At 64.5% G+C, this 19,103-nt stretch overlaps 1 protein-coding gene across 2 annotated transcripts in view; it reads right to left on the minus strand.

The window, feature by feature from the left end:
• Positions 1–774: 774 nt before the first annotated feature.
• The window catches only part of MMP9 (matrix metallopeptidase 9), a 29,357-nt gene continuing 11,028 nt past the window's right edge, over positions 775–19,103 (minus strand). The window contains exons 1-13 of one of the 2 annotated variants that reach the window (XM_044985672.1): positions 10,047–11,257; positions 9,417–9,652; positions 8,813–8,961; positions 8,443–8,571; positions 8,169–8,342; positions 7,842–8,015; positions 6,468–6,641; positions 5,880–6,035; positions 4,604–4,832; positions 4,148–4,287; positions 3,517–3,667; positions 2,173–2,276; positions 775–1,539 (exon numbers count right to left, since the gene is read on the minus strand). In XM_044985672.1, coding sequence (XP_044841607.1) covers positions 1,430–1,539; positions 2,173–2,276; positions 3,517–3,667; positions 4,148–4,287; positions 4,604–4,832; positions 5,880–6,035; positions 6,468–6,641; positions 7,842–8,015; positions 8,169–8,342; positions 8,443–8,571; positions 8,813–8,961; positions 9,417–9,652; positions 10,047–10,190 — 2,070 coding nt within the window. In that variant the 5' untranslated portion in view covers positions 10,191–11,257 and the 3' untranslated portion in view covers positions 775–1,429. Of the gene's footprint in view, positions 1,540–2,172; positions 2,277–3,516; positions 3,668–4,147; positions 4,288–4,603; positions 4,833–5,879; positions 6,036–6,467; positions 6,642–7,841; positions 8,016–8,168; positions 8,343–8,442; positions 8,572–8,812; positions 8,962–9,416; positions 9,653–10,046; positions 11,258–19,103 lie in introns of those variants that run through there. The other variant, XM_044985673.1, reaches the window with a different exon arrangement.

Here is a 19,103-nt window from a genome sequence, read left to right on the forward strand (position 1 = left end):
GCCTGCTAGAACTGAAACACTCCAGGCTAATTTCCTGTGCAGTGTTGGTGGGGGGGGAGATGCATGCAGCCAGGATCCCGGCCCTGCACCAGGGCAGGCCACTGCAAGGAGACAGGGAGCATGCAAGGGCAGGCGGGAAGGAGTAAATCCGGGGGGCAGGGGGCACCAGGAGACCCTAGAGGAGCATGGCGGACGGGAGAGGGCTCGCGTCGGGGTGGTGCTGGGAGGGCGACACGCTGCTGATGTTGGGCAGAGCTGGGGCTGGATGCCCAGCGGAGCTGAGCTGGGGCTGGATGCCCAGCGGAGCTGAACTGTGACCCTGAAATGATCGGGCAGAGATTGGGGTGGGGACAACCCTCAACAGCCAATGAGAAAATAAACCCTGGTGATTTGGGCTGAATCTCTTGATTTTTAGGCCAATTGTGAGAGCTTCTGGAGTCTCTCCTGAGCCGGGGATACTTAGGGTGCCCATGCTGCAGCCCCCACCATGGCCCCCCAGCCCTGCCCCATCTCTAGGCCACCCCATCCACCTCCACACCGCAACATGCCACCTTCACCTGTGGTGCAGCCCCCAGCCCCACACCGACACTCCCTGCACTCTGCATCCCCCCACCGCAGGGGACCACAGTGCCGGAGAGGAAAGCCCCATCCCCAGGACACAGGAGACACTCTCCCAGCCCTCACTCTACGCAGGCAGGGCCTTTCCTGGTGCCCGCCCCCAGCCAGCTCTGGGTGGATGGATGGACAGACAGAGCAGCACCACACGCCGTGTTTCTCCAGGATTCTCTTTATTAAAAATGTACAAGGTACAAAAATGGCAGCAGGAGAGAGAGCGAGGGCCACGCCCAGCACTCCCTGCGCCCACTGAGGCTGATGGCACCCACCAGGCCCCCAGTGCGCAGGCACCAGCTCCTGAGCAAACCCAGACAGACAGACACGGACTTAATCAACTTTGGAAAAAGACAAAGTCGCTTACAAATCTCTGAGCAGTTTGCACCAGGCAAACCAACCCGTGCAGCACACGCAGGCATGGGGCCGCCACCGGGCCAGGGACGAGAGCCTTTAGCTAAAGCGCCCTGTTCTCCCCACCCCCCAGGATGCAGCTGGCGCTGAGGGACCAGGATATTACAGCTCCCAGAGGCGGTCACCTCTAGGCTGCCCAGAGTCTCTGGAAAGCAGGGCCCATCCCTCCCTGGACCCGCCTGGGGCTGGAGGGCAGCCCTGGGCAGAGATTCCACGTGCCACCTCCTTCACCTCCCCTGCCGGACTCAGGCTGCCACACGGAACAAAACAAGAAAAAACAAGAGTCTGCAGGGATGAACGAGCCACTAGCGGGGAGAGGCGCCGGCCGGCTCTGGTGCGGGGATGAACGAGCGGCTGGCGGGGAGAGGGGCTGGTTGGCTCTGGTGCAGGTGAAGCAGCCTGGGCCCTACTGCTCTGGGCAGTTCAGGATGTCGTATTTCACGTAGCCCACCCGCTCCACCTGGTAGCGCGGAGTCATTCGCCAGTAGAAACGGTCCTGGCAGAAGTGGTACTTTCCTGGGCCAGGAGGAATGCAGAGGGAAGGGGTTAGCATGAAGGAGGAACTGTGGGACTTGCCTGCTCCCAGGCTCCAGGAAAGCCCTGCGCAGCCCCCGTTCCCCAGCCCGGCTGAGCGCTCTGCCGACTCAGGGCAGTGCCCCAGAGAGCGTGTGCGGCCCAGGCCCAGCACCTTCCTGGAGCCAGCCAAAGGGCTCCGAAGCCACAGGCTCTAGTGTCTCTGAATTGCGGCAACAAGGAGCCACCAGGCCAGGTCTCAGCAAACCATCACCCAGCCACGGGCCCCAGAGACCAGCCCCTCCTGCCCCCCCATTTCACTCCAGAGAAGTGGCCCTGGCTAGCAAGAGCAGAGCGCTGGCTGGTGAGCGCAGCAGCTCTCAGGCAGAGAAGGGGGCACTGTCTCCCCAGGACTCCCCTGCCCTGGGCTCGTGGCATCAGCCGATCGTTCCAGAGCCAGGGGAGGGTCAGACTGGGGAGTGGAGGTGCCCAGGTACAGGGCCTGGCAGACTAAGGGCAGTGCCAAGGTGCCATGGAGAACTCGCTCTCCCAGCTCCGCAGAGCCAGGGCCCCGCACTCAGGTCCATCTCGGCCCAGAGAGAGGCCCCGTGTCCCAGAGCCCAGAACCCTTCTCACCTTGGTAGAGGAAGACATCGTGGGCATTGAGGGGCACGCCAGCAAAGGTGTCATCCGTGAGACGCGGGTAGCCCTTGTCCACCTTCTGGACTTTCATGTCCAGCCTGTGGGAGAAGAGCAGCGCTGCCTCAGGCGCCCACAGGCCCAGACGTGGGGCCCTGCCCACGTGTGCCTCTGGCGTAGGGGCAGGAAACGAGCTAATTCCCTGAACCCGATTGCTGTCCACGTCCCCGTCGGCCCCGCACTGACCTCACCCATGCCCAGCCCCCGGCCCCATCAGCCCAGCCCCCAGCCCCATCAGCCCAGCCCCCGGCCCCATCAGCCCAGCCCCCGGCCCCGCACCGACCTCACCCATGCCCATCCCCCGGCCCCATCGGCCCAGCACTGACCTCACCCATGCCCAGCCCCCAGCCCCATCGGCCCCGCACCGACCTCACCCATGCCCAGCCCCCGGCCCCGTCAGCCCAGCACCAACCTCACCCATGCCCAGCCCGCAGCCCCATCAGCCCAGCACCAACCTCACCCATGCCCAGCCCGCAGCCCCATCAGCCCAGCACCAACCTCACCCATGCCCAGCCCGCAGCCCCATCAGCCCCGCACCAACCTCACCCATGCCCAGCCCCCGGCCCCATCGGCCCCGCACCAACCTCACCCATGCCCAGCCCGCAGCCCCATCAGCCCCGCACCAACCTCACCCATGCCCATCCCCCGGCCCCATCGGCCCAGCACTGACCTCACCCATGCCCAGCCCCATCGGCCCAGCATCCACCCTGCCCCAGTCACCACCCCGGCCCCCACAGCCCAGCACCGACCTCACCCATGCCCAGCCCCCAGCCCCATCGGCCCCGCACCGACCTCACCCATGCCCAGCCCCCGGCCCCATCAGCCCAGCACCGACCTCACCCATGCCCAGCCCCCGGCCCCATCAGCCCAGCACCGACCTCACCCATGCCCAGCCCCCGGCCCCATCAGCCCAGCACCGACCTCACCCATGCCCAGCCCCCGGCCCCGTCGGCCCCGCACTGACCTCACCCATGCCCAGCCCCCAGCCCCATCGGCCCCGCACCGACCTCACCCATGCCCAGCCCCCAGCCCCATCAGCCCAGCCCCCAGCCCCATCAGCCCAGCCCCCGGCCCCGTCGGCCCCGCACCGACCTCACCCATGCCCAGCCCCCGGCCCCGTCGGCCCCGCACCGACCTCACCCATGTCCAGCCCTGTCGGCCCAGCATCCACCCTGCCCCAGTCACCACCCCGGCCCCGTCGGCCCAGCATCCACCCTGCCCCAGTCACCACCCCGGCCCCGTCGGCCCAGCATGGCCTCGCGCTCTGGGGCGCGCACTCACCTCCAGTACTTCTCCCCACTGAAGAGCAGCACTTTGCCGCGCCCCCTCTGCAGGGCCCCCGAGATCCGCTCTGCCTCCTTGCCAATGCCCAGCTTCTCGATGCCGCGGGGGCCCACGACGCTGCTGCCCGTGTACACCCAGAAACGCCCACCTGCCGCAGAGACCCGGTGCTAACAAGACAGTCCCAGCCGCGGGAGACCATGCACCCACTCAGCCCACGGCAGGATGCCCACTCACGCACAGGCACCGCAGTCCAGTGAGCCCCCCAGGGGAGCAGAGTGGCAGGGCACGGCGCTGCAGGCCAGGCTGGGGAAGGACCAGTCCCTCAGTCGGTCACTACGAGAATGACCACTGGGCCCCTGCCCCCGCTCCAGGGTGCCCAGGGCTCCAGTGACCAGCTCTGGGCACCCTGAGCATCCCAAGCTGTTTGGTGGCCCCCCGAGAGAGGCACTGACTGACCCCCCATGCAGCCCTCAGGCTTGCGGCAGGCAGGGTGAGTGGGGGAAGCTGGGGAAGAACCCAGCACCGGTGCAGCAGGGGCCAGGCCAGGCCTCCAGTGAGGGATGCCCAGGGCACCAGGTCTGTATGGGGCTGGGAGGTCCTGGCAAGCTGGGCAGGTCCCAATCCTCACCCGAGAAGAAGAAGAGCTTCTTGGTGAGCACATCCTGGAAGGCGGCGTTGATGAGGGCCGGGAGGGCTGGCCACGTGGCCGAGATCCGGAATGGGCCCTGAATTGTCCCCTTCCGGGACACGGAGCTTTTCCAGTAATTCCTGAAGGTGCAAGATCCCAGCGTCATGCCAGCAGCATGGGGGTGAACCCCAGTGCCCCTCCACCCCCCAGAACCCGCTGCCAAGATCAACTCTGCTGCAGCAGACTTGGGGGTCACACTCTAGGGGCAAGGGGGCCCCACTGGCTCCCTTCATCAGCAGAGGGCTGGGAGCGGCTCGGCTGGGAGCAGGGGCGACTCCAGGATTAAATGCCCATGTAGATACCAAGGTCTGGGCTCCCCTCATCCCTGTGCCCCCCACCCCCACTGCCTGCTGGGCTGTGCAGCAGCACCCACTGCAGGGCGCAGGGCTCGCTCACCCGCTCTTGAAGAAATGCAGCTCCCCGTTGATCTCGGTGATGGCGTCGAAGGAATTCACTTTGCAGGCATCACTGCTGGGGTCCACAGGGCTGGGCTCAGTTGGCAGGGGATAGTCGTCCTCCGTGGCTGAGTCAGGCTCTGCTGTGGTTGTGGTGTCCTCGGCTTGTGTGGTTGTCTGGTCAGGGATGTCTGGCACCTGGGCTGTTGGTGCAGGACCAGAGCCCCGGCCTGGGAGACAGGAAGGAACATGAGGGCAAAGCCACAGGAGTGGGGCCCATCTGCTGCGGGCCAGGTGATACAGGGGGGCAGACCGGCACAGCTGGGACAGGCCCCACGCAGGTTGTGAGCCAGAGGCCCCAGCTCCTGGTGCCACCACGTGGGTCACGCTGCCAGCGCTTTGGGCTTGGAACAAGCCTGTCTGGAGCAGTGGGGAGCTTGACGAGCTCCCATGGTGTGCCCTGGCACCCAATTCCTGCAGCAGGCGCCACCCTTGACAGGGAGGGGCAGGGGGAGATCTCAAAGACCCAGGCACAGCTCCCAAGCATGGGCTGCAGCCCGTCATGCATCCACACTCCCCTCTCGCCCGACAGGGAGGCATCCCTGCTATGCTGGCAAGGAGCAGTCAGGTTTGCCATAGAAACTGGCATCTCCATGAATACTGATGGAAACGCTGAGCCAGTGACATGTGCAATTTGGGGCCATTTCTCTTTCCAGCATCCATGCCGTGACCCTGCCCTGCCGCCCACCCCTGCCCGTGGCCCTGTCCTGCCGCCCACCCCTGCCCACGGCCCTGTCCTGCCGCCCACCCCTGCCCTGCCGCCCACCCTGCCCATGGCCCTGCCCTGCTGCCCACCCCTGCCCATGGCCCTGCCCTGCCGCCCACCTCTGCCCACGGCCCTGTCCTGCCGCCCACCCCTGCCCTGCCACCCACCCCTGCCCATGGCCCTTTCCTGCCACCCACCCCTGCCCTGCCGCCCACCCCTGCCCATGGCCCTGCCCTGTCGCCCACCCCTGCCCACAGCCCTGTCCTGCCGCCCACCCCTGTCCTGCCGCCCACCCCTGCCCATGGCCCTGCCCTGCTGCCCACCCCTGCCCTGCTGCCCACCCCTGCCCTGCTGCCCACCCCTTCCCACGGCCCTGTCCTGCCGCCCACCCCTGCCCGCAGCCCTGTCCTGCTGCCCACCCCTGCCCTGCCGCCCACCCCTGCCCTGCTGCCCACCCTGGCCATGGCCCTGCTCTGCCACCCTCCCCTGCCCATGCCCTCTTCCTGCTCACCATAGAGGAACTGGATGCCGCTGACATCGTCCGGGTGCAGGTGGAAGTCCTTGATGTAGCTGTACATGGGGTACATCAAGGCCTCGCGGACACTGGAGTGGTCCAGGCCCAGAGAATGGCCGAACTCATGGGCAGCAACCAGGAAGAGGCTGTAACCTGAAACCCCAGAACATCTATCAGGGTCCAGACAGACCCGCCCAGCCCTGGGGGTCTGACGCCCACCTCCCCAGCCGGCCCCACTGACCCCGGGGGTCTGACACCTGGCCCAACCTTCCCCCACTGGTCCTGGAGGTCTGATGCCCCCCCACTAGTCAGCCCTGCCTAGCCCTGGGGGTCCAGTGCCGCCCACCCTGCCAGCCCTGCCTGGCCCCGGGGCCCGATGCTCACAGCCAGCCCCGCCCGACCCTGAGGGTCTGATGCCCCCCCACCAGCCAGCCCCACATTGCAGGCCAGAGAGCCCTGGCCTGCTGCCTGCTGCAAACACATGCCCCAGGGGGCTGGGCTGGGGCCAGGGTCTGTGACTGCTTCCCAGAAAGGGCCCAGCATGGGGCAGAGCTGGATGGCCAGGGGCCCAGGGAGCGGCCGTACCTTGGTCGGGACAGAAGCCCCACTTGTGGTCGGTGTCGTAGTTGCTGGTGGTGGCACACCAGAGCTTCCCATCCTGCCGCCCCTCACTGGTGCACGCGCTGTAGGTCTGGCCCAGGAAGGTGAACGGGAACACACATGGGTCGCCCTGGGAGTTCCCGCCAATTACAGCTGTGTCTGCAGCAAAAAACCAGCTGGGTGAGCAAGACTCCAGCGCCCTGGCGGGGGGGAGCACCCCTAGGCTGCCTGGGCCCCTCTGAACAAGGAGTCAGCCTCTGGGGCAGCCGCCACTGCAAACAGACTCACTGGGGGCCCCAGAGGGCAGGGGGCACAGAGTATGGGGAGGGCAGCAAGGGCCTGGCTTCTGAGGAGTCTGGTGCTAGCCCTGCTCACGCTCCTGCCCCAGGGAAAGAACCCTCACGCCCAAACGGTCCTGGGCAAAGAGCAGAGGCCAATGCCAGCAAGTGCCAAGGTGCATCTGTGAGGAAGTGGGAATGTTCTGGCTGTGTTCTGTGAATGCTGAGTGGGGAGCGTTGGCCTGGGAAGGTGGCAGGGGAGTTGTGCTGGGATGGCCCGGGCCTGCCTTGGGGAAGGGAGGTACCTGAGCATGTAACCTGAGACCCCAGGAGGGGGGTTGGAGGCCAGGTGACACCTCTGCCTGGGACACTGGACAAAGGCTGGGGGAGGAGCCGGGGGGAGGCTGAGAGAGAGGCTGGAGGGTTTTTCAGTTTGGAGCTGTCTGGGAAATGGAGAGGGGGCACCCTGACAGGGCGTAGGCTCCCCGACGGGGCTGTGGCCTCCCTGGCCCCCTAGATGGACCTAATTGAGGGGGTCCTGTTGTCGGGAACTGCGAGGCCTGTCTTGGACTGTGTTCCTGTCGTCTAAATAAACCTTCTGTTTCACTGGCTGGCTGAGAGTCATGGTGAACCGCAGGAAGCCGGGGGTGCCAGGCCTGGTCTCCCCCCGCCCTCCGTGACAGCATACGCCAGGTGTGAGTGAGCCGCGGGCTCCCAAATCCAGCCCCCTCTCAGGATTTCTCTGCAGTTGGCCAGGGCTGCGAGAAGCCAGGGCGGAGGATGCCGGGGATTGGTTCCCAAGGAGCCAGCTGGGGCTGCACGCTGGCCGCTGGGCCGTGCACTGGCAGCAGGGCAGGAGTGACAGCCTGAAGCAGGGCCCAGCTAAGCAAGAGAGGCAGCCAGGTTACAGGGCTGGGAGAGGCCCCTGGGGCAGATGGGGAAAGCACCCAGCTGCAGCCCTCCAATGGTACCCAAGGGAAGAGATTCCTGCAGAGCGCAGCAGGGCCGTGGGCGGTGCTGTGCCGTAGGGGGCCTCCCCACCAGCTGACAGTCCCGCCCTGTGCCCCCAGGAGCCCAGTACCTCTGTTGGGGCAGAACCCGTATTTCTTGTCCTGGTCGAAGCTGGCGGTGGTGGCGCACCAGCGGTAGCCATCAGAGCGCCCGTCTGTGGTGCAGGCATCGTAGGACTTCCCCTCGAAGATGAAGGGGAAGACGCACTTGGCACCGTTGCTGTTGCCGTCGTAGGTGTAGAGAACTACCCGAGAGATACAGAACGTGCTGGAACGTCTCCGCCAGGCAGGGGCCTCTGGACTCACAGCAACCCCCCCAGTGCCAGGGAACCTGCCCCCCCGATATCCTCCCTGCCCAGGGCCCCGCCCCAGGGCTGCCCCAAGGCGCTGGTACTCACGCTCGCTCGGGCAGAAGCCGTACACCTTGTCCGTGTCATAGTTGGGGGTGGTGGCGCACCAGGGCAGCCCGTCGGAGCGCCCCTCCGAGATGCAGGTAGAGTAGGACTGTCCCTCGAAGGTGAAGGGGAAGTGGCAGGCAGCCCCGTTGGCATTCCCATAGCTGGTTTTCACCACTGGTGGGGAGAGAGGAGGGGTGTGGTTCAGGGACTGCTGCTAGCACCAGCAGCAGGGTGGGTTCCCCAGCCAGGCAGTGACCCTGGAGTCTGGCCTCACCTATCCCTGTTCCCAGCGTCCAGAACTCGTCGTCATCAAAGTGGGCATCTCCCTGTACCCCTTTGCCAGGGGGGAAAGCGTGAGCCAGAAGTCCGTCCTTCCCGTCAAATGGATACCCGTCACCGTGCTCTGGAGAGAGAACCCCACAGTCAGCCACCCGTCTGCCCAGAGAGAGCAGGGGGGAGAGGGGAGATGGCCAGAGCCCCCCGTACAGACCCCACACGCCCAGCAAACACCATGCTGCCAGGGGCGGCCAGGAGGTGTAAATGAGCAAGTATAACCCAGGAAACCTCCCCCCGGGCCTGCCCTTGGGCCCCTCATGAGCCCTGCCGCAGGCACCCCACCCCCCTGCCCTGAGAGAGGGGCTCACCGTTGGTGCCAAACTGGATCATGATGTCGGCCTCGCCGCTCTGCAGCCGGGTGAAGGTGAGCGGGGTCACGTCACTCCACACCTTGAAGGCTCGTGCAAAGGCATCGTCTATCACAGAGGCGTCCAGGTCTGGGGAGTAGTTTAGTACCCTGCCGGGGTGGGGGTGGGGAGGGATGAAGCAGCACAGGGTCAGGCCCGCAGGGCTCGGGTGCCCCAGAGTAACCCCACAGCCACAACTAACCACGCAGTGCGGGGACACCCGAGACACGCAGGGGACAGGCTGCAATCCAGGGCCTCAGGTGCTCCAGCCCGATATGGCGGCCAGCAGAGCCCAGCTGTGCCATGGCACAGAGCCGCAGCACCCCTCCGGCCTGGGCCTCCCTAGGCCAGGTGACTGCCAGGGATCTCAGCCCAAGCAGGCTGGAGGACATGGACATTACAGCTTAGTCAGAGCTGGGCTCTAGGCAGGTCTGCAGCTGTAAAATCAGCCTGCATGGCCTGGGGCCAAGGCTCTCTCCCTGCCCCCAGGCGCAGTCTCCTGTCTGTGGGGCATCGCTGGCATTTTGAAGTCCAGGAGTGGCCTGGGGGGGCGGGGCGGGCTCACCGGTAAGTGAGGTCATTGTGATCCCACTTGAGGTCTCCTTCGAAGGTGAGGAATCTGCCCACATCGGGGACGCCGCAGCGAGGTGCCCGCATGGCATCCAACGTGCTGGCATCCAGCTTCCCCGTCTCCTCCAGGCCCAGCTGCTTCTGCATCCTCCTGAGTGCCTTGCCCATGGACACCTGCCTGCTGCGGGTCTGCCCCTCGGACTCCGTGTAGCCGAAGCGCAGCAGGTAGCTCTAAGAAAGGAGAGACGGTCAGAGGGGCGGGCAGCGCCGGGCAGGACTGGCAGTGCCTGCTGCCAGGACAGGACCCGCTGGGCCACCCAGAGGGAAAGTGACCCATCCCCCTCGTTCCCAAGGAGACTCCCAGCCCTGCTTCCCTGCTCCAGGACACCCCCCTCCTCTCATGAAAGCAGGCTCACAGTGCAGCCCTCCAACCTGCTCGCCTCCACCCCTCCTTTGCCATGGATCAGGGGAGACAGACCCGGCCCTCGAGAGCGGTCACTGGGCTCATCTCGGCAGGGGACCCACGAGCCCACTGTCCTAACAGCCGACCCGCTGCACGGGCACCGGGGACCCCAGGGATGCCCTGCTGGGGGTCCCAGCCCTTAAAGGCAAGCCAAGTACTCACTTCTGCAAGCTGCAGATCCGTCAGATTACTGACCAGCTCCCCCGGGAAAGTGATCACAGCCTGGGGCTTGGCGTGGAGTGGTGCAGCCCAGCAGCTCAGGGCCAGGAGCCCCATGGCTAGCGGGGCCAGGAGAGCGAGCCCCATGGCGAGGCAGCGGGCGGAAGTCCCTGTGCTGGCTGGCTGGCTCTGGGTACCCGGCTGCCTGCGGCTCTGTGCAGTGTAGAGCTGCCAGCTCCTATTTATGCTGTGGGGGGGGGTGAGTCACTCAGCCCCTCTCCCAGCCGAGGTGACTCAAGCCCTTGGGGCTTTGCTCAGACCTTTAACTATTTCAACACCTTGTTTACCAAAGCACAGGGCCCTTTGCAGGAAGCAGGACATCCTGTGAGGCAAGAGCAGGGGGAGGGGCTGGACAGGCCTCATGCCCAGCTGGCAAGCAGACACCGGCCCCAGCAGAGGGGCCTCCTCCCCAGGCTTCGGCGCTGGGACGCTCACGGCCTGTGAAACTCATCACAAAGGTTTGCTGCCTGAACCTGGTTCTCTCAAATGGGTTTGGGGCGACAGCTGCTCCCCCAGGCCCTGTATGAATTCGGGGCTGGACTGGGGCCAGGTGTCTGTTCCTTGGCCCAGCTCCAAGGGGGTAATTCTGCTTGGTGGAGTAAACGAGCAGAGAAGCAGACCCACGCCCTGAGGTGGGAAGACGCCCAAGTTAGCCCTGCAATGGCACTGCTGCTTAGAGGGGAACCTGCAAAGACCTCGTAAACCCACGTGCATAGTCAGATCCACCCACAAACTGGCCTGTTGGGGCAGCATCAAGGGTGCAGCTTGTGGGGCAAGTTTGGGGTAATTTGATGCAGGGGGCTCCAGATACAGGTCCCCCAGTGACCTATTTCGTAAGAACATTTTGACTTATAGGCACCTCAGGATGCCCGTCCAGCTCCCCATGGCTCGTCCAGCCCAGCCGCCTGCCTCGGACGCAGCCAGAACCAGCTGCCTCAGAGGAAGGAGCAGGTCTCTTGTGCCAGGAGATGGTGCCCTATGGGAGAGGGGTGGGGGAATGGTCCGGGGGAGCAACGTGCCCAGGGGGCCCAGGCCTGGCTGACTATGGTGCTTGGTGGTACAGGGAAGGAGCTGCCCACACGTGCACTGCACCAGTGCAGAGCCACCAGGCACGGCTCCCACAGTCCTTTGCCGCCGACCACCTTGGGGCCCTCAAAGAAAATCACAAGATCCAAGGCCCACGGGTCAGGCCAGGCCTCCTGTGTCAGCAGCACTGGGCAGGCCCCCCAGGGTGCTCTGCAGGAGTCTCCCCTCACGCCCACGCAGGGACAGGCTGGCCGGCGCCCTGGGGGAAGGGGCAGAGATTACCCCTCCCCCCGGCCAGGACTAGCGCCAGCCCCTTTTCGGGTAGTTCACTATTCCCCACGTGTCGTTTCATCAGCACAGACTCAGGTAGGCTCCGGCCCCAGCGAACGCGCCCTCCCGGCGCAGAGCCACAGGTCAGCCCAGCACGTGGCCCACTCTGCCTCGGCGCAAGGCTCCGTGGGCCTGATCCCCCCAGCCCCACTCCCTGCCCCGCTGCATGCACGGGGTGCTGGCTGGCTGCACGGCGCATCACGGCCCTCCCGCCACCCTGGCCAAGGTGGCAGAAGCCTCGCCCGCGGGTCGCTGTTTAGCCTTGGTGGGAACCCGAGTGACGGAGGGGAAAGCGAACAGGGCAAAGGAGGGTGGTGGCCGAGAGGCAGCCCAGGCTCCACTGACCAGGACTCTGGAGCATCGAGGTGGCCAGGCTGGAGCAGCCCAGGGACTGTCCGTCTGCCACGAGGGGCCAGTGGCAGCTGGGGGCTGGGGAGCCCGGCCGGGGCAGCTTCCTCCTGCGCCGTCGCGGGAGGCTGGCTCGCGGCCCAGGCAGGACGGTTTGGCGCTGGCTGTTCTTGGTACCTCAGGGAACCCCTGGGCTACTGGCCCCAGAGAGATCTTGCGGCCAGGGCCGGCTCCAGACCCCAGCGCGCCAAGCGCGCGCTTGGGGCGGCGTCCCGCGGGAGGGTAGCAGGCGGCTCCGGTGGACTTCCCGCAGGCGTGCCTGCGGAGGGTCCGCTGGTCCCACGGCTCCGGTGGAGCATCCGCAGGCACGTCTGCAGGAGGTCCGCTGCTCCCGCGGCTCCGGTGGAGAATCCGCAGGCACACCTGCGGGAGGTCCGCTGCTCCCATGGCTCCGGTGGAGCATCCGCAGGCACGTCTGCAGGAGGTCCACCGGAGCCGCGGGACCGGCGACCGGCAGAGCGCCCCCCACGGCGCGCCTCCCTGCTTGGGGCGGCCGAAATCCTAGAGCCGCCCCTGCTTGCGGCCTCACAGCCCGCAGGCCAGTTGTGTGAGACAGTCTGTCAGCCGCGGTGAGGGTCCCCTGCTCCCTCCCGCCTTGGGAGTGGGGGCCCGCGCCCCAGCTGCCAGCCCCGTGCCCCTGCAGCTGGCCCCGCCCTAGGCTGAAGGCTCCCAGCTGGGTCACTCTCCACACAGGAAAAGTCTCTGCAGGCCCCATCCTCCTCCTCAGGCCTGAGTCGGGCGGGTGCGGCCCAGCTGCGGCCTGGGGGATTTTCCTGCCTTTCCCCCTGGAGCCCTGGGGGGAGCCGAGCTGTTCCCGCAGCCCCCCACCTCGGCTGATGGGTTTGAGCCTCACCCCGCAAGGCCCAGTCGCTTACACCTGTGCCAGGCCCTGGCCGACACGGGGCGCCGCCAGGGGGCCGGGGGGGGGGGGGAAGAAACGGGTCCAGGAGCTCATTCCTCGCCAGCTGGCTTCACCACGCACCCGCCATGCACAGCCGCAGGGAACTATCCCCCCCCCCTTTAAGAGCTGGGGGGGCTGTTGGCAGCAGGTGTCCGAGCCCTGCAAGCCAAAGAGCCCATCCTTGGGTGCAGATGAGCCAGGATCGCTGCAGGAATCGTTGCTTCCCATGCAGCTGAGAGCCATGGCAGCCCTCCCCAGCACTGGGGTGATGGCAGAGAGCAGGCCAGGGCCTGCTGCACCTGGCAAGGAATCCTCCTTCCCCTCCAAACACAGTCTGGGAACCCAGGGATGAGAAATGGGGCCGGTTGCTTCATCTCACACCACAGCCTGCAAGAGTGACGGGGAGGAAGTTACTAACTGAATGAAGAAAACCCTTCCTCCTTGAATCACTGCTCTGCACACACGCTGAGCTCATCCCATGGAAGCCCCCCAGCGGAAAGGGAGCCCCCCACCCCAGGAATCCCTTCCCCAGCACTAAGCGCCAGGCACCTATAGACCCCCAGGTGCTCTGCAAAGCAACGGCGGAGACACTCCATGCTGCGGGCACTGCTCCCAACCCGGGCACCTGCAAACTCCGCAGCTGTGGGGGGGGGGGGCAGGGCTGCCCCGAGGATTCAGGGGGCCTGAGGCAAAGCGGGGGAGCTGCGGCGCCTGTACTCATCCGGCGGCGTCTGGGTCTTCGGCAGCACTGAAGGGCCCCCCGCTGCTGAAATGCCACCGAAGACCCGGACCACTGCCGGGCCCCACCTGTGGGGCCCGGGGCAAATTGCCCCACTTCCCCCTCCCCGGGCGGCCCTGGGGGAGGGCAGCAGGTTTGGGGGGGGCTGCTTCAAGGCTCCACCTGCAGCCGCAGGCCATGGGCACCTCAGCACATCAGGCCAATGGCCCTGGAACAATGTGTATAGTGGGGGTGGTGAGAGCCACTGAACCAAACTGTAAACCCTGTGTGTGATGGAAACCCCTTCAAGCCAGGGGGTGCGGCCGCACCCCCAGCGCCCCTAGTTCCAGCACCTGTGCATCAGGCCCTGCGCCAGGTCCCTGGGCTCGAGGGTGGGGGCAGCAGAAAGGGGATTATTTCCCTTCCCTTGCTCGCCCTCTGTGCTGGGAATCCGCCTTCCCGGGACACAGAGCCCCGACGGCAAATGGGCTGTAAGGGGGGAGCCAAATTCCACATTGAGACACTTCGGCCCCTGTCTGGTGCGCTGGGCACCCGGCTGGGAATCCTGCACACTGCCAGCCAGGGTGGTGCCCGCCCCCAAGTCCTTACACGAGGTGCCGGACCCTGCAGGCCAGCCCCCGGCCAGCAGGGACGGCAAAGCCTCTTGAGAAAAACCCAAACCCAGGGCGGTTCCATGGCTGGGCTACGCAGGCCGGGCCAGATGGGCACAAGGGTCCTGCCTGGCTTTGGCTCCTCTCCCTTGAGAATGTGCCTGTCTGGAGCGGCCACTCACGCTCCAGCCATGTAAAACTCCCAGCGGAGCCACCCCAGCCCCTAGAAACTCCTCAGCTAGATGGACCTTTGGTCTGACCCACTATGGCCGTTCTGATGTTCTTAGCCCTTCTCCCAGGGCCCCAGCCCATCTCCTGCCCGGACTCACCTCCGGGGGGAATTCCACCCCCCCACCCTCAGAGCCCTGCGATTCTAGCTGGATCCGGGATGCTCCTCCCTGTCCCGCCCTGGCCTGTGGGGAACCCCGCTGGGAGCGGACAGACGCCTGCCGCCAGCCCTCAGTGGCTGAATTGCTCCCTAGCGTCTGTGCAGCCTGGGGACCCTTGGCTGGGCAGAGCCACCATTGTGGTATTTGAAGGACGCGTTGGGGCAGGGCGCTGGCTCTTCCAAACGCCCGAGGGCAGGTGCAGCCCATGCCCAGCCCCTGTGCACACAAGCAATGCCCAGCCTACGCGTGCCTCAGGCCAGGGAAGTCTGACCATGCTGGCATGGGCCCCGGCTCTGCAGGCCTCCCCACGCTGCGAGGGGGGTTCCCAGACAGGCCTGCGCGTTCCCCCAGCAGGGTCTGCCTGGCCCCGTGAGAGCGGGTCAATCACTGAGAGTCGGGAGTGGACACCAATACACAGTGCAGCTGGCACAGAGCCCGAGGCTCCCAGGATCCTCCCCGGGCCAGCCGCTCCCACTGACTCAGAGCCAGGCTAACACAGCTGCTGCTGGCATCAGCACCTGGGGATTTTCGGGTGACTCCTTGGAGCCAAACAAGGAGAAGAGGCCAGGGCAGTGCAAGGGTAGGGAAACTTCGCCCCCTCTGTCTGGAGCTAGCGAGCCTCCATGGAGGGTGCCGGGGGAATTCCAGCACAAGCCCGGGGGCACCTCCTGTCTGGCACACACCCCAGCCAGCGCCGCAGGCCCAGCAAGCGAGGCCGCCGCCTCCAGGCCAGGCCAGGGTCCAGCCCTGGTGCTGCACACCCCCAAACCAACAGAGCAGCTGTCTCTGCGCAGGGGAGTCCCAGGCCGGCCTCAGGGCCAGAGCCTGGGAAATGGTCAAGATAAGCAGGCAAATGAGTGCCAGGGAAGGAGAGCTGGCCCGGGGAAGGGGTGCAGTGCAGGCAGGCGTTTCAGAGAGGGGGGCTGTAACTCGCCCGTCACCCACATACAGCACTGCGCCGCCCCCCATGTACCTGCACCTGGGGGCCAGAGCTCCAGAGAGGTCTAGGGAGGAAAGCACCTGCCCAAAGGAAGGCGAGGAGAGCCGTGCAGAGCCAGGGAGTAGAGGGCTGGATGCGGGGTGGGGAGAATCGCTCTTTCATCCCAAGAGCACCAGGGGCAGGAGAGAGGGAGGAGGGACCCTGCAAGCCCTTGTGTGGACCTGCTTTGTCCTAGGGTTTGCAGTAGCCCAGAATCTTCCCAAGGCCCAAGTCATCACAAAAGCAGCCCAGCTCCCCTTCCTGCAGTGCGTCAGCCGAGTCCAGCTCCCACCGGCCGAAAGGGGAAGGAGCCCAGCGTTGGCTGCCCACCAGCCTCTTACTCACCGCCAGATCTTCCTGCCAGATACACGTTGGGGAAGCATCCTTCCACCAGCCACACGAGGGCCCCTGCTGCAAGAGGCTTCCTGCCCGCTGCTGCAGATGCCCAGCTAGGGCCGATGGCTGGCTCCTGCGGAGGGTAGCATCTCAGGAACCTCCGTATCTTACACACGAATGCTGAGCGAGCACCCACAGCCTCCCCCAGAGGTGCAGGGTCCTACCCCAGGGCAGCTGGACGCTGGGAGGGTAGGGAGGGGCCTGGGGATTTCCGGCAGGCTCTGTGGAGCAGAGCAGGTCACCTGGGCAGGAGCATTACAGCCTCCCCAGGCACAGCTCAGGGAACACACGGGGGGACTGCACACCCTCAGCCCGTGGCCCAGGGGGAACCCACGGGGGGTCAGAGGCAAGAGGCCTGCAGTTATCTGAGCCACAGGGATATCCTTCCCCATGGCCAAACCCAGCACGCACAGACCAGAGGCAGCCCCCCCTCACCCCGGACTCTTACCAAGGGAGAGCTGGAGGGGTGGGATGAGTTGTGTTCTGCTCTCTGAGCTACATGGGTCACGTTCCCCAGCTTCTCTCCAGCACCAGGAGGGCTAGAGACTCTTCTAAGAGTGGGGTCGCGGATCCACAGGGTCAGGGCTATGGCCACAGCACTGGAACGGTCTCTAGGAAGAGCCCTTCAGTGGGCCAGACCCTCGTCTTCCTCCAGGCGAGGACCCCGTGAGCTCCATCTGCAAGTCCCACTGAGACCTGAGGGAGATGCGAACAGTCTTCGGGGACTAATGCCGCTGGCCCAGCATTGGCAGTGACACTCACACAGCGCTGTCCCACAGTCGGGTTTATTCGGTAGCTGGCACATGGCCCAGGCAGGCCTTAGGGTGGCACAGAGAACTGAAGGGTAAAGCACAGTCCAGTCTGGTTAGCCCAGCGCCCAGCCAAGCTGTAGGGACCCCTCGGTTCAAACTCCGTGTGTCTCTCCGTCTGTCCACCCTCCTTGGTTAGAATCCGGTGTGCCCCCTCGACTGCTTCAGAGCCCACACGTAACCCCCCGCTTTGTTCTCCTGCCGAGAGGTGGGGCCATCCACGGTCCTTGGGTGCCAGGTGTCAATGACCAGGGGATTGGATCTGCCATTGTGTTTGCAAGAGCTCCACTGATATGGGACCTAAGACCCAGACAGCTGGGTGTCATTCACACCTGTGTCTTAGCCTGCCCTGAGAGCAAACAGTCCCTTTCCACCCACTAGGTAACAATGCAGCACATGAGGAAACCGGGGCGCACACAATATTGCAAAAAATCCCCACTTTGTCACAAATAGAAACTGAGGTTTGCACGTAATCACCTGACTCCAGGAGCTGGGGCTTTAAGAAAACACCCAATATTGCAAGACTTGGAGACCCTGCCTTCAGTAAGTGAAAATCCAAGCCCAGGGAAGCCAAGAGAGGGGCAACACTTGCTCTGTCCCGCTAATACAGAGGAGGTAGCTCTGTCACAGATTGAGGTGTCAGGGATGAGGGCTGGAATAACCTCATTGCGCTGTAGCTGATCAGTTCCTGGGAGCAGAAAATAGAGCCAAGAGCTCAGAGGGGGCCTAGGGACGAAGCGGCAGAGCTGCTAACCAGACCAGGCAAACTCATTACCAGCAGCTCCTGCTGCAGAGGACGGGGTAGCAAAGGTCATGCTCGGAGAGGTGGGAATTGCAGGGACAGTGAGATGGGGAAGGCTGTCAGGCAGCTGGAGAAGGGAGGGGATGGGAGCAAGGGGCCAGGGGCAGAGTCCTTCATGATCTCAGACCTCCACGGATTAGTACAGAGAAAGGGGGAGAACTGCTGCATTTCGGAGCCCTGGGGAGCCCGTGCGGGAGGGAACCGCAGCATGAGAACAAGGGGGTGCACAGAAGGGGAACAGCACGGTGCAGAGCCTGAGCAGGGAGTCAGTATCTTGTGAGGATGACACAGCACAGTGTCCGGGACAGAGCAGCTCAGGTTGCCACACAAAAGCAAAATCTGAGGACAGGAAACATCTGTAAAAGCAGGCAATGTGCTTACACCAGGGATGCCACTCAACACCAGCCAGGGCTGTGTGGGGCTCAGGGTGCAGCCAGGCACCCAGACCCTGGGAACAGCAGGGTGTGACTGTGACAAAGTGGAAATGTTCATAATGTTTTCTCTGAATACTGTAGGGGTGCCTCAGTTTCCCCTATGCATTTCTTAAGTCTCTAGGTGGTGGGATAAGGGTGTGTGGTTGCTGCAGAGCAAAGGGCCAGTGTGCATAAATGGCCATCACTCTGTCTCCTGGCAACTAATGGCCGGGGGCCCTTCCCCCCTGCAAGGTGCCAACTGAAGGTGTTGGAGAACAAAGAGATCAGGTGACCTCCTGGCCCAGGAAAAGAACAAAGCCCAGAGGAGGAGGGGCTGGAGAGTGAGTCAGTTTGGAGCTGGCTGGGGACGAGCAGTGAAGTGCAGACATGGGGGTCTGGCTCACTGCCTCCCAAATGAACCCAGCTATGGGGTCCTGTTCTCTGTACCTACAAGCTCTGTTTTAGACCGTGTTCCTGTCATCTAAATAAACCTCCATTTTACTGGCTGGCTGAGTCACGTCTGACTGCGAAGTGGGGGTGCAGGACCCTCTGGCTTCCCCAGGACCCCACCTGGGCGGACTCGCTGGGGGAAGCGCACGGAGGGGCAGAGGATGCTGAATGCTCCAAGCTCAGACCCAGGAAGGTGGAAGCCGTGTGAGCTTCTTGCCCTGGAGACAGTCTGCTCACAGAGAGGAGACTTCACCAGAGTCCTGACTGGCTTTGTGGGGAGCAGTTCCAGAGCATCGCCTGGGGACTCCGTGACAGTGACATTCTATACCTCGGGGGAACTCCCAGCACTCCCATGTTCATCCTTATACGATGATTGTGTGGTATCCAGTGCAAAGTTTGTCATGTTGGGCATCTTCGGAAGGCTCTGAGCACTGAGCATTGTTATAGTGATGTTATAGTAACTGTTGTTACAGTAATGTTATAGGTTGTAGTTTCATGTATATAGTTATGAGGCTGAAAATCTGTCCTCATGGCTTAAAACAGGCCCAGGCAAAACTCTCCAAGAGCAGAGGGGCAGTTCACACCTCATCAGGGCAGGTATGTGACAAACCCAGCCCAGCCTCACAGGAGCAAAGGATGCTGGCCTAGGCAGCTACAAAGGATCTGTTGGACTCTCCAGTGGATCACCCCCCCTTCCTTTGGTCGGTTTGGGACTGCAATGAGGTGATGCTCACCTGACTCTGAAGCGGGGGGGGGGGGGGGAGGAGG

Source organism: Mauremys mutica, chromosome 13 (assembly GCF_020497125.1).
Source record: "Mauremys mutica isolate MM-2020 ecotype Southern chromosome 13, ASM2049712v1, whole genome shotgun sequence".
Lineage (NCBI taxonomy): Eukaryota > Metazoa > Chordata > Testudines > Geoemydidae > Mauremys > Mauremys mutica.